The following is a 17,983-nucleotide window of genomic DNA, read 5'->3' as shown; positions in this document are numbered from 1 at the left end:
GCGGTGGGATGCTTGCGGTCAGAATACAAATCACTAGCATCCCGATGGAGGGAATCCCAACAGGGGTCAGGTAAGTATACTTCCTGTACCCCCAACTATCCCTCTTCACAGCCTAACCCTAACCTCCACACAAAGTACCCCTTGTAGTGCCTAAACCCAAAACCCCTCCTCCCCTTCACCGACCTAACCCTCCCCTATATATTTAAGTTTGGCATCCCAGCAGTCGGGATTCCGGTGCCAGTCTCCTGGCAGTAGTTGGGATGCTGACATCGGTATAGTGAACGCAGGCATCCCAACTACCATGATGCTGAAAGCATCGCCTGAGCACATACCATAAGCAAATCGGTATACTGAGGTGCTATAGACCCACACACTGAAGTGGTGTACCTATAGAGTTCTGCTTACTGATGTGACTTGCCTCTCTTATATTGCTTTACTAGGTTCCACCCAGGATTTTGTATCCGGCTCCAACCCAGGTACGACCCCGCTTGAGACCTCTTTCAGACTAGAGGTTCTACCCAGCTTATTGCCAGATTGGTGATGTCGTTGGAGGCGGGTACCTTTCCAATACTGTGAACGGGTCCCGGGTCGTATTGGTTTACCAGTTTACACTGCATCACAAACTTACATCATCATCCCTGCTCAGTACCCATGTACATGGTTCCTCTAGGTACTCCGGTTTCCTCCCACAATCCATAAAATATACTGGTAGGCTAATTGGCTCCCAACAAAATTAACCCTAAAATGTCTGTATGCATGTACATGTGGTAGGGAATATAGATTGTAAGCTCCACTGGGGCAGGGACCGATGTGAATGTTCAACTATACTCTGTAAAGCGCTGCGGAATATGTGTGCGCTATATAAGAAACTGTTAATAATAAAATTGTGCACAAATTATATAATCAAACTGACCTATGTACTAATTAAGCCACCCTCTAGCATGCTTTAGCATGGATATCCTGGACTGCTAGGGTGCCTTAAGTTTGGGAACCACAGGACTAGAGATAAATAATAAATACACTCCAATTAGTCAGATTTATAGTCTCAAGCATACCCTATACTGTAATTTACACATACTAATCAACCGCAAATATAACCGCTGCAGGCGGCACCACCACCACCCACCACACACACATTATATGAGTGTGGCCAATAAATTTCAACATAAAAGTATATAACAGATTATTATTAACAAAATTAAATTGTACAAGCGCCATTAGATTCAATTAAAGGCGTTTCATTGCAGATTGCAGTAGACCTCAGTGTCTGAAACTTAGTGAATCTAGAGGTTAAAGTATATTATGGATATTAATAGCCAAAGTCAAATAGCTACAAAGCTCTAATTTCTTGCCAGACTAAACAGCCCTTTTGAGATGTTCTATTAATATTCCTCAAACAATAATACGAATGATTAAACTTTGTCATAAGTGATATGTGGTGCTATCATCAAGTCGCTCTGGAATTTTTCCATGATCATACTGAGCGGCTCATCACTAAATTCTGTGCAGAAAGGAAGTACTGATTCATAATATGGTTGGTCATTAATAACAACGAAAATGCATGCTTTTGCCCAGAATGAATGAATAGCAAACACCCACAAGTGCAAATGAGACAAAAATAAGTTATGTTTGTATTATTTACATAACATGCAGCAATGTACAAAACCTATGTAATAATTCACTTCCTTTCATACCCCCAGAGGAATTTATCATCTAAATCACTACATGACCACACAGCTGCACACACACTATGGTTATAATAGTCAGAAGCTTATTGGAAAAGTCAGCTTTACACGGGATACGGTCACTAGGTCACCAAGCATTAGGTCAAACACTGAAGGTAGACATGCATGAATGCCGACAAGACTGAAGGTCGACATGGGATACGTCAATGAGTCATTAGGTCGACAGTATTTCATGCCCTACCATCCATTAGGGCGTGGTGGGGGAATAAAATAGTGTGCTGAACGTATCGAGACACTGTGTCCGAAGCATGGCGAGCGTAGTGTCCATGTCATTTAGGACAAAACAGTGAAAAACCCCATGTTGACCCATTGCTAATGTCAACCTAATGCCCTGTCGACCTTCAGTCATGTCGACCTAATGCTTGGAGACCTCATGTATGTCTATCCAATGATCCCATTCCCTTTACACTGGGCCACTAATATACAGTAGTCTGCAGATGTTCCCATATAATTAGCAGAGCATCTTCCTCCCATTGACTGTACACATGCAAACATGATGCTTTTGTGATACATAATTATGGGAAAATGTTGTTGCACCACCAATGTAACATATGCACAACCATAGGTTTTTATAATGTTGTGGGATTTTAGTTTACATGTACTATACATACGTGTCAACCCGACTAGGGGCCTTATTCTAGTTCATTCTTTCTGACAAAATCCTTCTTAGCTGGACAAAACCATGTGTACTGCAGGGGGGCAGATTAAACATGTGCAGATAGAGTTAGATTTGGGAGGGGTTTTACTTCAAAGTGAGCTCTATGTTGCAGTGTAAAAATAAAGCAGTCAGTATTTACCCTGCACAGAAACAAAATAACTCACTCAAATGTAATTCTCGCTGCACATTTTATATCTGCCCCCCTGCAGTGCACATGGTTTTGTCCATCTAAGAAGGATTTTGTCAGAAAGAATGAACTAGAATAAGGCCCTAGGTCCGAAGGGTGTGAGGTGCTATTCGGGTGCAGTTTTCATGCGTTTAAACGGCACCCAATTCTGCCCGATCTCGCACCCGTTGCTGAGCAGAATTTGCTTAAAAGCACTAACAGCCCTATGGAGGTGCGAGCGCTTTTAAGCAAGTTCAACCCGCCGTAAAGTGCGCCCAGTGCCGTGATGACTCACACTCGCGAATCATCTGCACCAAATAGGATTGACCACTTTATGTTCACTTATGAAAGAACAGTTTAAGGATGTATCCAATTACCTGCGATCATTGATTACAGGTAATTGCTTAGCCCAGTGGTTCCCAAACTTTTTAAAATCACGGCACCCTAGAACATCAGAATTATTTTCACAGCACCCCTAGTCCAAAAGTTTCTTATTCTGTAAATTGATTTGTATGTCATACATGGGTTTATTTATGGATGAGGGACAGGATTAGCTTCTGTTTGTCCACATATTTTATTATTGGTAGCCCACCAGCAATGTTTTTGCCTTTTACAATGACCATAAATAATTTCAATTGCCTCTAGACCACTAATCCAAGGCACCCCTGCAAGTGTCCCAAGGCACCCCAGGGAGCCTAGGCACACAGTTTGGGAACCACTGGCTTAGCCTGTGGCTATCCAGTAAGCACTGTTGAGCCGGCGAGTGCTGCATCTTCTAGGGGATTTGGTTTCACATGCCTCTGGAAGGCAAAAACAAATCCTTGAAATCAAGTTTCACTGAACCTCTGTGGTTTTTGTAGGTCATTTTTTTTATCTTGGAAAAAAAATAAAAAAATCATAGGAAAATCACAATCCCCCCCCCCCCCCCCCCAGTCAATTGCATATCCCCTTTATGCTTAATTATGTTATTTACACTGCAATTTTACTTACAAATTACTGTGAAACACTGCAAATGGAAAAGTAAAATCTGAAAGGCATCACAAAACCAAAGCGCAATCCAATAAGTGAGCTGAGCATTGCCGGTGTTATTAAATGATAAATCACATTACTGTGTTCACTGTACTAATCCCCGGGGATTGCCAGATGCTGTCCTTGATTAATTGTAATGCCATTCATGACAATCCAAAATTATTTAATCATCAGACACAAACATATCCATTTCTAAATCGCAGTTCCTTGTGATAAAAAGAAGGTTTGGCTAGGGGAAATCTAATTCTGAAGCTGTATCAATATCCAGGATACCCTCCTGAATGAAAGGTGTGCACTTTTTTTACTAATCAATCTCTACATACAATATGACAAACTTTAAAAAAAATATTCTATTTAATATTAAAGTGTACAAAGCAAAAGGTTAATGTGGTTTACTGTATTGTACTGTGTCATCTTCCACAATATATACATACATATATATATATATATATATATATATATATATATATATATATATATATATATATATACACATACACACACACACACACACACACACACACACACACACACACACACACACACACACACAGGGGGCCCAGCACTCACTACAACAAACTAACTCACCTTAACATTCAAATAATCAATAAATAAATAATGGGGTTTTAGTTCATGAATTGATCAATGCATTTAAGCTTGCAGCCCATCGCCAAGGGACCCCATTTCACTGCAAGTCACAGGCCACCGCACCCCACCCTTGGATGTGGGTGCTGTTTGCACCCCATTCCTAGGAATGGTGAATGTGTTGGTACTTCTGTATCTATATATTTGGGTTGATTTTTAATTAACCTCTGTTATGCTGTGTACACACGGGGGAGATATATTGCTCAGCCATATATTGCTGAGCAATATATGGCTGAGCAATATATTGCTCAGTTTCTACTTTACATCAGCGACCAGAGATGGTCACTGATGAAAAAGAAACTGCCGGGGGGAGCCCGGCAGTGGTAATCAGCTGGTCGCAGGAGCATGTTCCTGCGACCAGCGATCACCACAGGGGCAAAAACGGGAGCGCGCACCCGGCGATATATCGCCGGTGCACACTCCCATTGCGATTTTGCACTAAATCGCCCCCGTGTGTACGCACCTTTACTGTGATCATTGCTTTCTCATGCACCCTTGATAAGCTCATTTACCTGAAACCTGTGACAGCTGCCCCTTTAATACTAATTCAGGTGCTGTGTTTGGGATTGTCTCACCTTATAAAAGCCATAAATTACTTGGCAGTTGAGCATTAACCCCGAAAAAAACACATGTTCATTTTAGCTATGATGTGTAAGCAGGTGCCAGGTTCCTAAGAAAACCAGTTGCTAGTGTAGGACTTGCAGTGAAATGGGGTCCCTTGGCGATGGGCTGCAAGCTTAAATGCATTGATCAATTCATGAACTAAAACCCCATTATTTATTTATTGATTATTTAAATGTTAAGGTGAGTTAGTTTGTTGTAGTGAGTGCTGGGCCCCCTGTGTTTGTATTTACTAGAGTGTGTGGTCACAGGCCACCGCACCCCACCCTGGGATGTGGGTGCTGTTTGCACCCCATTCCTAGGAATGGCGAGTGTGTTGGTACTTCTGTAATTATATATATATATATATATATATATATATATATATATATATATATATATATATATATATATATATATATATATATATATATATATATATATATATATATATATACATACATACATACATACATACATACATACACACACACACACACACACACACACACACACACACACACACACACACACACACACACACATATATACATGTATAGATAGCAATTTAATAGAAGGCTATCAGATTTGTCTTGTAGCCCTAAATGGCAATCCGGCGTGAACAATGAAAAGATACTGAAAAACAAAAGTTTATTCTGTAAAAGGCCTACAACCTACATCTTCTTGCCTTAATGCTACAGGAACATCCTCCAAACTAATCAGTGACTAAAATCTAAATTATGACCTTGCCTATAACAAATGTATAATTACCACTCATTAGTACATTTTTCCAACCTTCTTAATTATAGCAAAAGCCTTACAAAAGCATGCACACAAAAGTGAATATAAAACAGTCTTTTTGTTCTTAAGAATGTAGTGTCTAGTATCCATTTGTGGGTACTTATGTAGTATCCGGGCGCTCGATTTTCTGATTGTATGCCTTACCTTAAGGCATACAATCAGATGCGATTCGATGCGATTTTGCGTAGGATTCAATGTTAACAAGGTCCTGTTCATTTCCCCACTATCCAAGTGGGCATAGAGTTGATTTTATAAAGCGTGGCGAGCGCAGCGAGCCAGCGAGCCCGAAGCGTGGCGAGCCCCGCGGAAAACATTTTAAGTAATCCGCGTGCACTCGCCACACTTCGGGCTCGGTGGCTCGCTGCGCTCGCCACGCTTTATAAAATCAACTCTATGCCCACTTGGATAGTGGGGAAATGAACAGGACTATGTTAACATTGAATCCTATGGAAAATCGCATCAGATCGCATGCGATATCGGATGCGATTTTTCCGACCCGGTTTTAAAATCGGGCACCCAGATACTACATAAGTACCCATTTGTGAATTTAAACCGCTTGTACATTTTTTACCACGATAAACCCATCCTGTGGAATCGGGTCTGTTAAATGGGGGTATGGAGCATTGGACAGCAACTAGGTAGACAAGCATTAGGTCGACATGACTGAAGGTCGACAGGGTCATTAGGTCGACACAACCATTAGGTCAACATGGGTTAGGTCGACAGTCAAAAAGATTGACATGGCCTTTTCCGTCCCGAATGTCGACACAGACGAAATGGATTTATTCTCCCTCCACTCCCTAGTGAATGGCAGGGCATAAAATACCACCTGTCGGCACATGTCGGTTCCGCCCCCAAAAAAGTGAAAAACCCTATGTCCACCTTCTGACTGCCGACCTAATGCTTGTAGACCTAGTGACCATATCTCGGCACTTGAGATGCATCACATCAGACGATATTTCTATAACCCTCCTGTGTTATCCCACAATAAATGTGCCAGGTCTGTGAATGGCGACAATTCATCCTTACACATCAGAACACACAAGTATTTGTTGCTTATTAGAACTACTGTCGGCCACTTCCCTGAACATTATGTTTCAAATCACAGAAGTACCTTTGGCTACATGCTCTTTAGATGGATATTCATTATTTATACACCAACAAAAGAAAAACCCTATGTGCCTATTCTCATCTACTGAGATTTAACACGAAGTTCAACGATGCTTTCAAAAAATGGAAACGTTTTAGTTGCATTTTTTTTACTCAACCAGCCACAAACTTACTAAACAGGAGTCCAGTACTAGATTCACCACGGATTAAGTAACTCGCGCTGACTGAGCTTAGTATCTGCAGGCGTTATACTTGAGTATATACAGTAAAGTCGACCCGAATATAAGCAGAGGCGCCTAATTTTCCAACAAAAAACTGGGAAAACTTATTCACTCAAGTGGGACCCTCACTCGAGTAGAAGCCGAGGCATATTTTTCAGCATAAAAAATTCTGAAAAAGTAGGCTTATACTCGAGTATATATGGTATATTACTTTAAATAAATGAACTACATGGGTCCCACAACTGCATACATTCAAATTCCAGGCTGTGCACAGTATAGCATTCATTTATGGGATTAAGCATCCCAGCGGTTACGATACCAATGGTGAATATACAGACACCAGCATCCTGACTGCCAACGGAACCTCTAAATGCTCAGGGTGCCAAAATCTAAACGGCTGGCATCCCAATCAGCGAGTATGCAGGGTCAAGCAGTAGTGGATGGAATTAGGGTTAGTGTTGCAGGGATGGGGAGGGGGAATTAGGCAGTTAAGGTGTTAGGCTGTAGGGCAGGCAATCCCAACTACGGTCCTCAAGGCACACCAACAGTGCAGGTTTTCGTGATATCCAGGCTTCAGCACAGATGGTTTAATCAGAATCCCTCAGATACTAATTAAGTCACCTGTGCTCAAGCCTGCATATCTACAAAACCTGCAATGTTGGTGTGCTTTGAGGACCGTGGTTGGGAATGCCTGCAGTAGGGGGTAAGGGTTAAGTCATAGCGGGGAGGGGTAGGACACTTACGGAGCCCCTGTCAGGATTCTCCGTATCGGGATGCAAGGATCGGTCTTTTGACTGTCAGTATCCTCCCCCCACAGGGATTTCATATGTATCCCCAACTTATTACATCTGCTGGTCTAGTCAAGTTAATGGTCTAGAAGCATTAAAGAATATAGTAAACCTTGGCATGCACTAAAAAGTACAGGACATGGTCTCTTCATAGTATACCAATAGTTACCACTGTTAAAACAGAAATTAATGCATCAATAATTCTATGCTTTTATTACACTCTGTTTTCATAAATACTGTTATTATTGCTGCAGATGGTATTAGCTTGTTGCACAAGGTACTAGCCAAGGCATATGAGGCCTACCCTTTGCGCTAAGCAGCAGGTGTTTGTCGGAAGCAGCAACCATTTTGTCTACTATGACTTGCATAAAATGCATTTAAAAAAATATTCTGATGGCGTCTATGCGGGGAGGTGGGAAACATTTTTCATATGTTCTGGACGTGCCCAGTACTGACCAAATACTGGTCAGATGTTTTTGATCTACTCAATGTTGTTCTCGGTCTTCAGCTCACCCCATCCCCCTCTTTGGCTCTACTGAATGTCATCCCTGTTTCCATCCCTAGCCACAAACGTTATGTTTTGGGCCATATTTTAATAGCTGCATGCCACGCCCTGGCACAACTTTGGAAACAGGCAGGCCCCCCTCTGATCCTGAAAGTGATTCATAAAACCCATTATCACTTCATTATGGAAACGGAATTCATACCTTACACCTGCTCGGCATCCTCGCCAATAGTCCAATGGGCTTATTGGCACACATATGTGACCGAGGGCGAAGGAGCTCAGTACTTCCCCGACCCATCCTGAGTAAGCCCCCTACAATTTAGTCTCAACGAGAAAGAAACTGCCTCCCCAACATCTATCGCTACCGCTGACGATACCTAATCCGAGCTGTTCAAATTGTAATAATCTCGCTCAGTTGCTCCTTATACTTCTTGATATGTTTATTTACATTTTTATGTATACTGCTGGACCCTGTGTAGGCTGTGTGACCTCCACTCCCCCTTGGTTTTGTTTCCCTACTTTTTTTTTTCTGTACCCCATTTCTATTCAAATTTTCAATAAAAATGTATTGATTTAAAAAAAAATATTCTGAATTTTCAGCCATTTTGTAAAGTGATTTCTTGTGGAGAATTGTTTAGATTTTATAAGTTTAAGAATGCAATATTGACAGAACAGAGAACGAGGACAGACAGTCTATACATTCATGTCAACAATATGAGAAACCACCTGATAAGAGGGCCACTGAAACTTTCCCTAGTAACAAGGAAGTTGGGTGATGAGCGAATTATGACAGTATGATTGAAAGCAAAGCTTGCCAATAAGACTCAACTCTTAGGATTAATTAATGTGAGTAAAGTATAAATATCAGAGCTAGAGAAGGAAGGGGAAGGCAGTTGATGAAGAACAGCCAAGCACGGGGGCTGGAGGTAACTATGAATGAGGTTTAATGGCTGATCACTGTCCTTGATAGGTTTCCATTTTGATTTGATCTAGAATTATTGTTTAAGTGTAACCCAATCAATGTTATGTTTGTTATTAGTCTGCATTTGCAAATACATGTAATCAAGCTGTTACTAAAAGAGCTTAAAGGGGAGCTGGTAAAACCAATAACAGAATTATTCAACCAGTCACTAGCTACTGGAGTAATCCCAGAGGACTGGAAAACAGCGAATGTAGTCCCACTGCACAAAAGTGGAAGCAAGGAAGAGGTAAGCAACTATCGACCAGTGAGCCTTACATCAGTAGTAGGGAAATTGATGGAAACACTCTTAAAACAAAGAGTTGTAGAATATCTCAAAACCAGCAATTTACAGGATCCAAAACAGCATGGGTTTACCTGGGGAAGATCATGTCAAACAAATCTTATTAACTTTTTCGACTGGGTGACTAAAGTAATAGATCAAGGTGGGGCTGTAGATGTAGCTTATCTAGACTTTAGTAAAGCTTTTGACACTGTCCCACATCGCAGACTGTTAAATAAACTTGAAAACTTGGGATTGGATTCTAAGATAGTTGAATGGATAAGAGCGTGGTTGCAGGACAGAAAACAGAGAGTTGTAGTAAACGGTATACAGTCAAAGGAGGGAAAGGTTACAAGTGGAGTACCCCAGGGATCTGTACTTGGACCGGTGCTTTTTAATATCTTTATTGGTGATATTGCAAATGGAATGGAGGGTAAAATGTGCCTTTTTGCAGATGACACAAAGGTATGCAACAGGGTAGACACACCAGGAGGGGTAAAACAAATGATTGAGGATCTAGGCAGATTAGAGAAATGGTCAAGAGAATGGCAACTACAGTTTAATGCCAAAAAATGCAAAATCATGCACTTGGGTCTCAGAAATCCAAAGACTCAATATAGTATAAATGGCACTATAATGGAAACTACTGAGGAAGAGAGGGATCTAGGTGTCACTATTTCAGGGGACTTAAAAGCAGGTAGGCAATGTAACAAAGCAATGAAGAAGGCAAGTCAGATGCTTGGTTGCATAGGGAGAGGTATCAGCAGTAGAAAGAAAGAAGTAATAATGCCACTGTATAGGTCATTGGTACGACCTCACCTAGAGTATTGTGTTCAGTTCTGGAGGCCATATCTCCAGAAGGATATAAATACATTAGAGACTGTACAAAGAAGAGCAACTAAAATGGTGCATGGCCTACATCACAAAACGTACCAGGAAAGACTAAAAGATCTTAATATGTATACTTTAGAGCAGAGAAGGGAAAGGGGGGACATGATAGAAACTTTCAAATATATCAAGGGCTTTAACAAGGTACAGGTGGGAGACATTCTTCACAGGAAGAGGAGCAACAGAACACGAGGACATGCACTGAAACTAGAGGGAGGAAGATTCAGGGGAAATGTGAGGAAGAATTTTTTCACAGAAAGAGTAGTAGATAAGTGGAATAGCCTCCCAACAGAGGTGGTAGACGCAAATACAGTAGTACAATTTAAACATGCTTGGGATAAGCATATTGATATCCTTACAAAAAAATAAGGATCAAATATGGTTTGAGGTAACATGTTTAAAAAAAGGGGCAAAAATTCTATGTTTACTATCTTTCACTATTTTTCTAGTAAAGCATTTTTATATATTTTACAAGTTTGCGTTGGAGTGCAATTATTTCAGCATTTGCCATTTTATTTAAGGGTTATAAAGTAATTAAGTTTAGGACTGTATTTTCACCACTCACTATTGAAAGCTACAACTGACTAGATACATTGCATTAAGTGACTTGGCACACACAGTGGGCAGTATTCAATGACATTTATTGGCATGTGCAGCGAATCCTGTTTAGGATTCGCTGCACTGTCGCCGTGTTCCGGAGGGCTGGAGCCTTCGCTGCCAGCCCTCGCTGTCACACTATTCAATGCCACAGGGGCTCGCTGCCCCTGATGGCGATTCTTAACCCCTGCGGCGGACACTGCAGGGAGCCGGCGGCAGGCAGGGAGATGGAAGTCTCCCTGCCTGCCCCAGAATGTATGTGTGGGGGGGGGCTCACCGGTACCCAGACAGCACAAGCTACCCCCCGGGAGAGCTAGCAGGGGACCGGGTAGGGAGTCGCTAGCACTGCTCCCGATCGTGCATATGTAATGATCGGGAGCAGTGAATATATGAATATGTAATGAGCGGCTCTCCGCCCCCTGCTGGCTGTTATGTGTAAAAAAAATTATATATTTTTTTAAATTAAATATATATTAATGTGCTGTAAACACATGAATAAAAATAGCATGCCCCTTCAGATAATAAAATTCCTGATTTTTTTACACCAAATTTAAAAAAACAAAAAACCTTTATTTTAAAAGTTCACATTCCACTTCACCATAAAAAAAGATGGTGATTGCTACACGGTGAAAATCACTTAGCAATTCGCCATCTTCTTATTGAATACACTCAAGGCGAATCACATTGAAAAACCCATTGAAAAACCACAGCGAATATCAGACGGCGAATTGTCAGTCATTCACTGTTTGCAGACGGTGCAAAGTGCACGTTGAATAGGGAGATTCACTTTCGGACACACAAAAATAAAAAAAAATCACCTTCCGACGTGAAAATAGCACAAATTCGCTGTGAAACATGGCGAATTAGCCTCACTTAGGAGTATTCAATGTTTTTTGAGAGTCTGGCTCACCGCTCACTGTTCTGTGTCCCTGTGATCTCGCTGAAGCGCTCGGCACTTTTTCTCATCTCCTCATTTCTGGCTTCCTCAGTATTCAACGTGTGGCCAGCTCGCCGGCCCCTTTTGCGAACTTAGCATAATTATGCGAGTTCAAATGGGAGTGCTGTAACTGGAGAGATCTGTTTTCTCCTGCTCTCCACGTGAGCTGGTCAGACTGGGATATTCCTGAGCAGGGTGTTCATCTCAGCAGCGTGTTCCTCGCATTTGTGGACTTGTATTTTTTTACAAAGGTTTAGAAAGGTTAATGTTTTGTTCAGTATTTATTTCACAACAAATGGCTGTGTGACTATTTTAATTGGGTTTGTGCAGACGGGTGTATTTTGTTCTGTTTGGCCTTTATCCTTGTGTTGTGCTTTTGGCATTGTTTCTTTGCCCTGTGTTTTTATTTAATTTATTTTATAATTGTTAGCGTGTTTAAAAGCCTGTTTGGGGGTTAGGTGAGGAAGAAGAGAGGAAGCATTGGAAATTACTAGGAGCATTCCAAAATGATTTCTTATTGGTTACCATTAAAATAACTTATTAAATTCCAAATAAATTAATATAGAAGTACAGCATTATGGCACTTGCAATAAATACATTTATTTTTTTTAATTTATAAGCCATTAAAAACAAAAAAAAATAACAACTTTAACAAAGATAACCCTACAGTTCACCTAAAAAAGATGCCGAGGGAAAAATGGAGAACATCTCTAAAAAAAGAAACCAGCAGGACTCGCAATTAGTGCATTGAATACACTTTTTGAGAGAGGCACTAAAATCCCCATTGAACAGACATTGCGAACACTGGGGAGAAGTGCAGGGTGAACCGAGTTAGCTTCGCAAAATATTTTTGGAGAAGCAACAGAGCTGAATACAGGGAAGCACAAAATATGAGAGAAAACTTCACTACTCTCAAAAAAACATGCACACTCACCGTTATTTACGGCGACATAGGAGCATTGAATACATGCCATTGAATACTGCCCTATATGATAAATTGGGTAATCTTGTGATCCGAAACGGATTGCCCTACCCATTGTATTGCTTGTACCCCCTTATAAAATGTTTGATGGATTGTGTGGTCACATCTGCTGTTCTGATGTGCTGTGCTTCAGAAGAGACAATGTTATTTACAATGCAGTATCATTAACCCTAAAACAATATGTTGTGTCACTGTACAGTGGCTTGTGTAGTGTGTACGTGTTTATGATATATCTTTATATCATATTGGAATGTCACAAGATCATCGGGTCGCTCAAGTATCTAAACAGCTTTAGACAGCTTTAATCATTCAAATCCTTATAAAACTAGTACTAGTGTAGATGGGCATTGGCAGTAGAACGTGAAAGACGGCTTAACATTTGGATCATCTACGCTCCTGTCAAGGCTCACTTAGATGAGAAATTTCTCCAATCACAATGTCTTCACATAACAGGATATACTGTAAAAATGGTCAGATGGGACAAAAGAACAAAGGTGCTCTATGCAACCACTACCAGAAAATGACAAAAAAATATATATATAAAATTAAAAATAACCAACACACCATATAAAAAATAAGAAACATATATGCATGAAAGGACAGCAATACACAGCTATTCAAAAATATTTTTATTTACAAATTTCTATTAGGAGTAAATGGAATGCTAGCTAACAGCATATGCCAATACATATACACAGTGATCGCAGCAGATGTAGTGGTGATGTGGCATATAACTGTAGTACAGGCCCGCTTCAGCCACTGCATATACAGGTAAACAGTAAGTGTTGTCCAAGTCTTGCCATACATCAAGTACCAACAAGTTTGTGGTCATTGTAACTGGTGTAATCCTGGCTTGGTGTCTGTACTAGGATGGGGCAAATGCCGCTCTGAGAATACCCAAATACGGTCAGCAATCCAAAGATATCTGGAGATGATACAGTTCCAGAACTGTCCAGATATATAAACACCTACTGACCTCTGAACCTCACCCTTACTCATTGGGCTGTCTTATTTTCTTAAATCCATGTATTACGGAGGACTAGTAATGGAAAACTAATAATCATTATCAATTTTCCAAAAAACCCACAGGTACCTTATCAGAACCGCTGACATGGACGATAAACATCAGAAAAATGTAGCAGATTCATTCCGACTTCACCCATAGACGTGAAACCTCGCATTTCATCTGTACTTTGGAACTGTAACAAATAGCCATTAGCCAAGTTTTAAAACTCCTATAGACGGGTTAACAATGAGACCCCATGAGAAGGAAGTTCCTGATGGATCTGTCGGAAAAGCATGGAGCATTTGTTTCTCTCCTGGACTTTTCCCAAGCTGTTGTACAGTCTGGCTTGCAAGTACAGGATGTCCCGAATCTGCTCCTTACAGTCCACCATAGCAAAGTAATTCTTTGCTTCATTTAAATTTAGAATGGCTGATTCCAGGGCTATAGACAAAGGGAGACACAGAGGAAAGGGGAGAGATTCAGAAACGCAGGTAAATGTTAGGGCCAGGCTCGAGAAAAAGGCAGATATCAGCCACTTCCCACGTTAGCTTTGAGAAGAGAGGAACATTTTCAATTAAACTTTTTTTTTTGGGGGGGGGAGGGGGGGGAATATTACCTTCTGTTTTCTTCTGTGGACTATAGGATGCTGATGAGGACACTTGACACTTTGCCACCAGAAGCATAGCCCGGCCCTTGTCCAGCACCGCTCCGTGTGCCAGAATGGGCTCTATGGCCATGTGCAGAATATTCAGTGCTTGCTCTGGGATGCCAAGAGTCAGCTGGAAAATTGAACATTTTAGATTATATAACATTCGCTATTTTTCATAGATACAGAAAAAAGCACTGTAATGCATCACCCATAAACATTATAACAAACACGTAGCATTTAGTGATATTGCCATGAAAGATAGATATGTCCTCATTCATGTAACCTCGATATGCCATGCAGGGAAAGCTGACCGGCCCGTGCAACTCTGCTAGTGTTGGACGTCTTGTTTGCGAAAAATGCTTCTTCGTCGCAAATGCAATGTGACTAGGACGCATGAGGAGATGTTCTACGCTAGAAGAGTCTCACGCAACCTGGCATGCCAAGAGCTGTTTGGCGTGATTGCAATAAAGATGTATTAGGACATATAGGTAAAACTGCATATAGCATTCAGGGGTAAAATTTAATAAGATATGCATTCTATTGCAGGTGGGATGTTGCCCATAGCAACCAATTAGATTCGATTATCTTCTAGAAGGACAAAATAAAGTAAATAATGTAGAATCTGATTGCTATGGACAACATCTCATCTTCAATAGAACTCCCATCTTAGTAAATTTACCCTCAGGCTCTAATAGGACAGTAATTCAGAATGTCCATTGAATCTGTGTGCTTGCAGAGGAATCATCAATTCTGATTTGTTAGCTTAACACAGTGTTTTTCAGCCACTGTGCCGTGGCACACTAGTGTGTCCCCAGATCTAGAGCTGCCCAAACAAATTTACAGCCACCACCAGTCATTTACTGGTCTCTTCTTTTCATGTAAAGGGCCAATGTATTTTATTTTTGTTACCTGTGGGAACCAGTGTGATTGTTTTTTTTATATGGGGGGTTAATAGGTTTTTTTTCCTATGGGGCCCAATGTGTTTTGCCCTGTGGGGATCTCATGGTGTGCCTTGGCAATTTTAAAATCTGATTTAGTGTGCCGCAAGGTAAAAAGGTTGAAAATCACCGGCTTAACAATGCTACACACTCTCCCACACAATCCCGCCCTTAAGAAGAACAAGGTTCCAGGGTTCCAGCTTTGATTTCAAGAAGTTTGATCACGGTCTGTCAGGTGATCCACCACCTTTTCGCAGCCACATGGACTAGACCACTAATGCACTGGAGGATTTGATGAAAGTATTTTGTTCACTTCCTTTCTCGTTCATTTTTTATTTACTTGATTCTTTGGGTGAACTCTAGTAGTACTAGCCAATACAACACAAGAATCAGGTAATGTTCTTACCTGTGAAAAAGCCAAATTAAGCACAGTCTCTGAGGCCAGATACTGGAGGCGATATTCCCTGGAGAGAGCTAAAGCTTGTAGCAGTACAGGCAATGCCGCAGGGTGACATGATGATCTCCAGTACAGCTCTGCTAAGGCAAGGAGCACCCTGCAAATGCATAAACACAGCTCCATCAGTCTTGTCATGCAAAAAAAAAAAAATGTTGAACATTTTAAAATCCAGATCATAAAACCCTGTGACCAACACAAGGAAGGAAAGCAAGAAAAATACACCAAACATCACATATAAAACACATGGTGACCGATCCTCTTTAGATTTCACAGCAGTAGGATACATTCAAAACAAAAAATGTTTTAAAAAAAGTCACTCTAGGGATGAATTAATTGCAAGACTAACACTACTTTGAATTTGTTATTTTATTCCCAGGGCGTTAATGAATGCGCAGGTATATTTTAATGTGCAGTTTATTATGAGGTGTCTAAATGATTTTATTCTCAATCCTTGTATGTTTTGCTGTAGCCCTCCTCTGGTTCCCACACCGCCCTAGTACCAGAACCTCCTGGAGGTCTTAGCAGCCCTATCCAGTGCATGAGGGACTGGATTCCCATAATGGGAGGAAAGGATTACTTTGTTTTTTGCCCTTATATAAAATGTTAATGCTAAATGTGTCAAGATTAGGAGTGATTCACATAATCCATTTGTGACTGACCGTATAACCATCTCTATGTTCTTTACTTTCTGGCAGTGGGTCAGTAGCACCTGCAGAATTTTATGAGCCTCTGCGGTTTGACTTTGGGCTTTTAGAACAATGGCTTTCCTGCAAATAGAAGAAAAAGAATCAGTTTTCAGAGAAGCTTCTTGTATGCCTCCAACTGGTAAACCATCGGTAAGAGGCCAGTGAAAACAAATAGCATATTTACCATTATTAGATCATGTGTTTATATAGCACCAACATATTACTGAACAGAGAATATTTGTCGTTCACATTAATACTTATTCCATTGAAACTTTTACTCCAAACCACACGTGCTAGGGTATATTTTTTATCATAAGCCAAATCAAATGATCAGTATATTTTTTGCAATGTTGGGAGAAAACCCAACAAACATATAGAGAACATACAAAATGCATACATATATAGCCCTGACTAGGTGCTGACTCATGGTGCCACCATACTGTGTAGTACCAGTAGAACAATTAGCTTGTGTAAGATTACTTGTTATATAATTAGGCACAGATTTAGGGGGGGCAAAGATTGATTATGCTGCCTGAAATCTGCTCATGAGATTTCACGCATTCACCCGGTGGAGGGAGTAGTTATTTTAAATACAATGGAAACCGGACAATTGGTATGGAGAATGAAACTACTGCACAATAATAAAGAAATCTTTTTGAATATATTTTTCTCAAAATATGAACCACCGGTTGTCAATAATGAATATATAACTTTATTTTCCGACATTGTACTACTATCACCTTTATCTCTACTCACGCAATCGGCACTTTATTGATTCAATGACTTCATGCTCTGTACAAGAGTAGTACCTTACCTGTTATTGCAGGTGCCCATGCCGAGATTCAGCTTATAGAAGCATTACCGATACTGGTGGACCGCGGCACTCAAAATAATGACACGAACGGCTGGATTAGTGTCCCAACGTAACGAGACCTGGTGGTCCCTTTATCAAGGTGCAGAAGATAACTTCTGTTGTTATCTTCTGCACCTTGATAAAGGGACCACCAGGTCTCGAAACGTTGGGACACTAATCCAGCCGTTCGTGTCATTATTTTGAGTGCCGCAGTCCACCAGTATCCTGCATAGCGCTTATCACCTATAGGCACACTACACAGAGGGCACCAGGTTAATCGGCAGGCTGAAGGGGAGTGCCGCTTCATGAAAAACACACATTATATATATATATATATATATATATATATATATATATATATTTCAAATTTTCTTTTTTTATTACTTTGTCCATATATTGGTTATACATATTAAATTATTGTTTATTGACAAGTAGTTGTACATATTTTGAGAAATATATATGAAAAATCTAGGTATTTATT

At 40.6% G+C, this 17,983-nt stretch overlaps 1 protein-coding gene across 2 annotated transcripts in view; it reads right to left on the bottom strand.

Moving 5' to 3' along the window:
• Positions 1-13,527: 13,527 nt before the first annotated feature.
• The window catches only part of ANAPC5 (anaphase promoting complex subunit 5), a 48,946-nt gene continuing 44,490 nt past the window's right edge, over positions 13,528-17,983 (bottom strand). For both annotated transcript variants that reach the window (XM_083151367.1, XM_083151368.1), the window contains exons 14-17: positions 16,623-16,730; positions 15,913-16,060; positions 14,536-14,698; positions 13,528-14,360 (exon numbers count right to left, since the gene is read on the bottom strand). In XM_083151367.1, the coding sequence (XP_083007493.1) occupies positions 14,149-14,360; positions 14,536-14,698; positions 15,913-16,060; positions 16,623-16,730 (631 nt within the window). In that variant the 3' untranslated portion in view covers positions 13,528-14,148. The remainder of the gene's footprint in view (positions 14,361-14,535; positions 14,699-15,912; positions 16,061-16,622; positions 16,731-17,983) is intronic.

This window comes from Crinia signifera, chromosome 1 (assembly GCF_055691185.1).
Source record: "Crinia signifera chromosome 1, ASM5569118v1, whole genome shotgun sequence".
Classification (NCBI taxonomy): Eukaryota; Metazoa; Chordata; class Amphibia; order Anura; family Myobatrachidae; genus Crinia; species Crinia signifera.
Note: the sequence above shows the minus strand (reverse complement) of the source record. Positions and strands in the feature narration are given on the sequence as shown.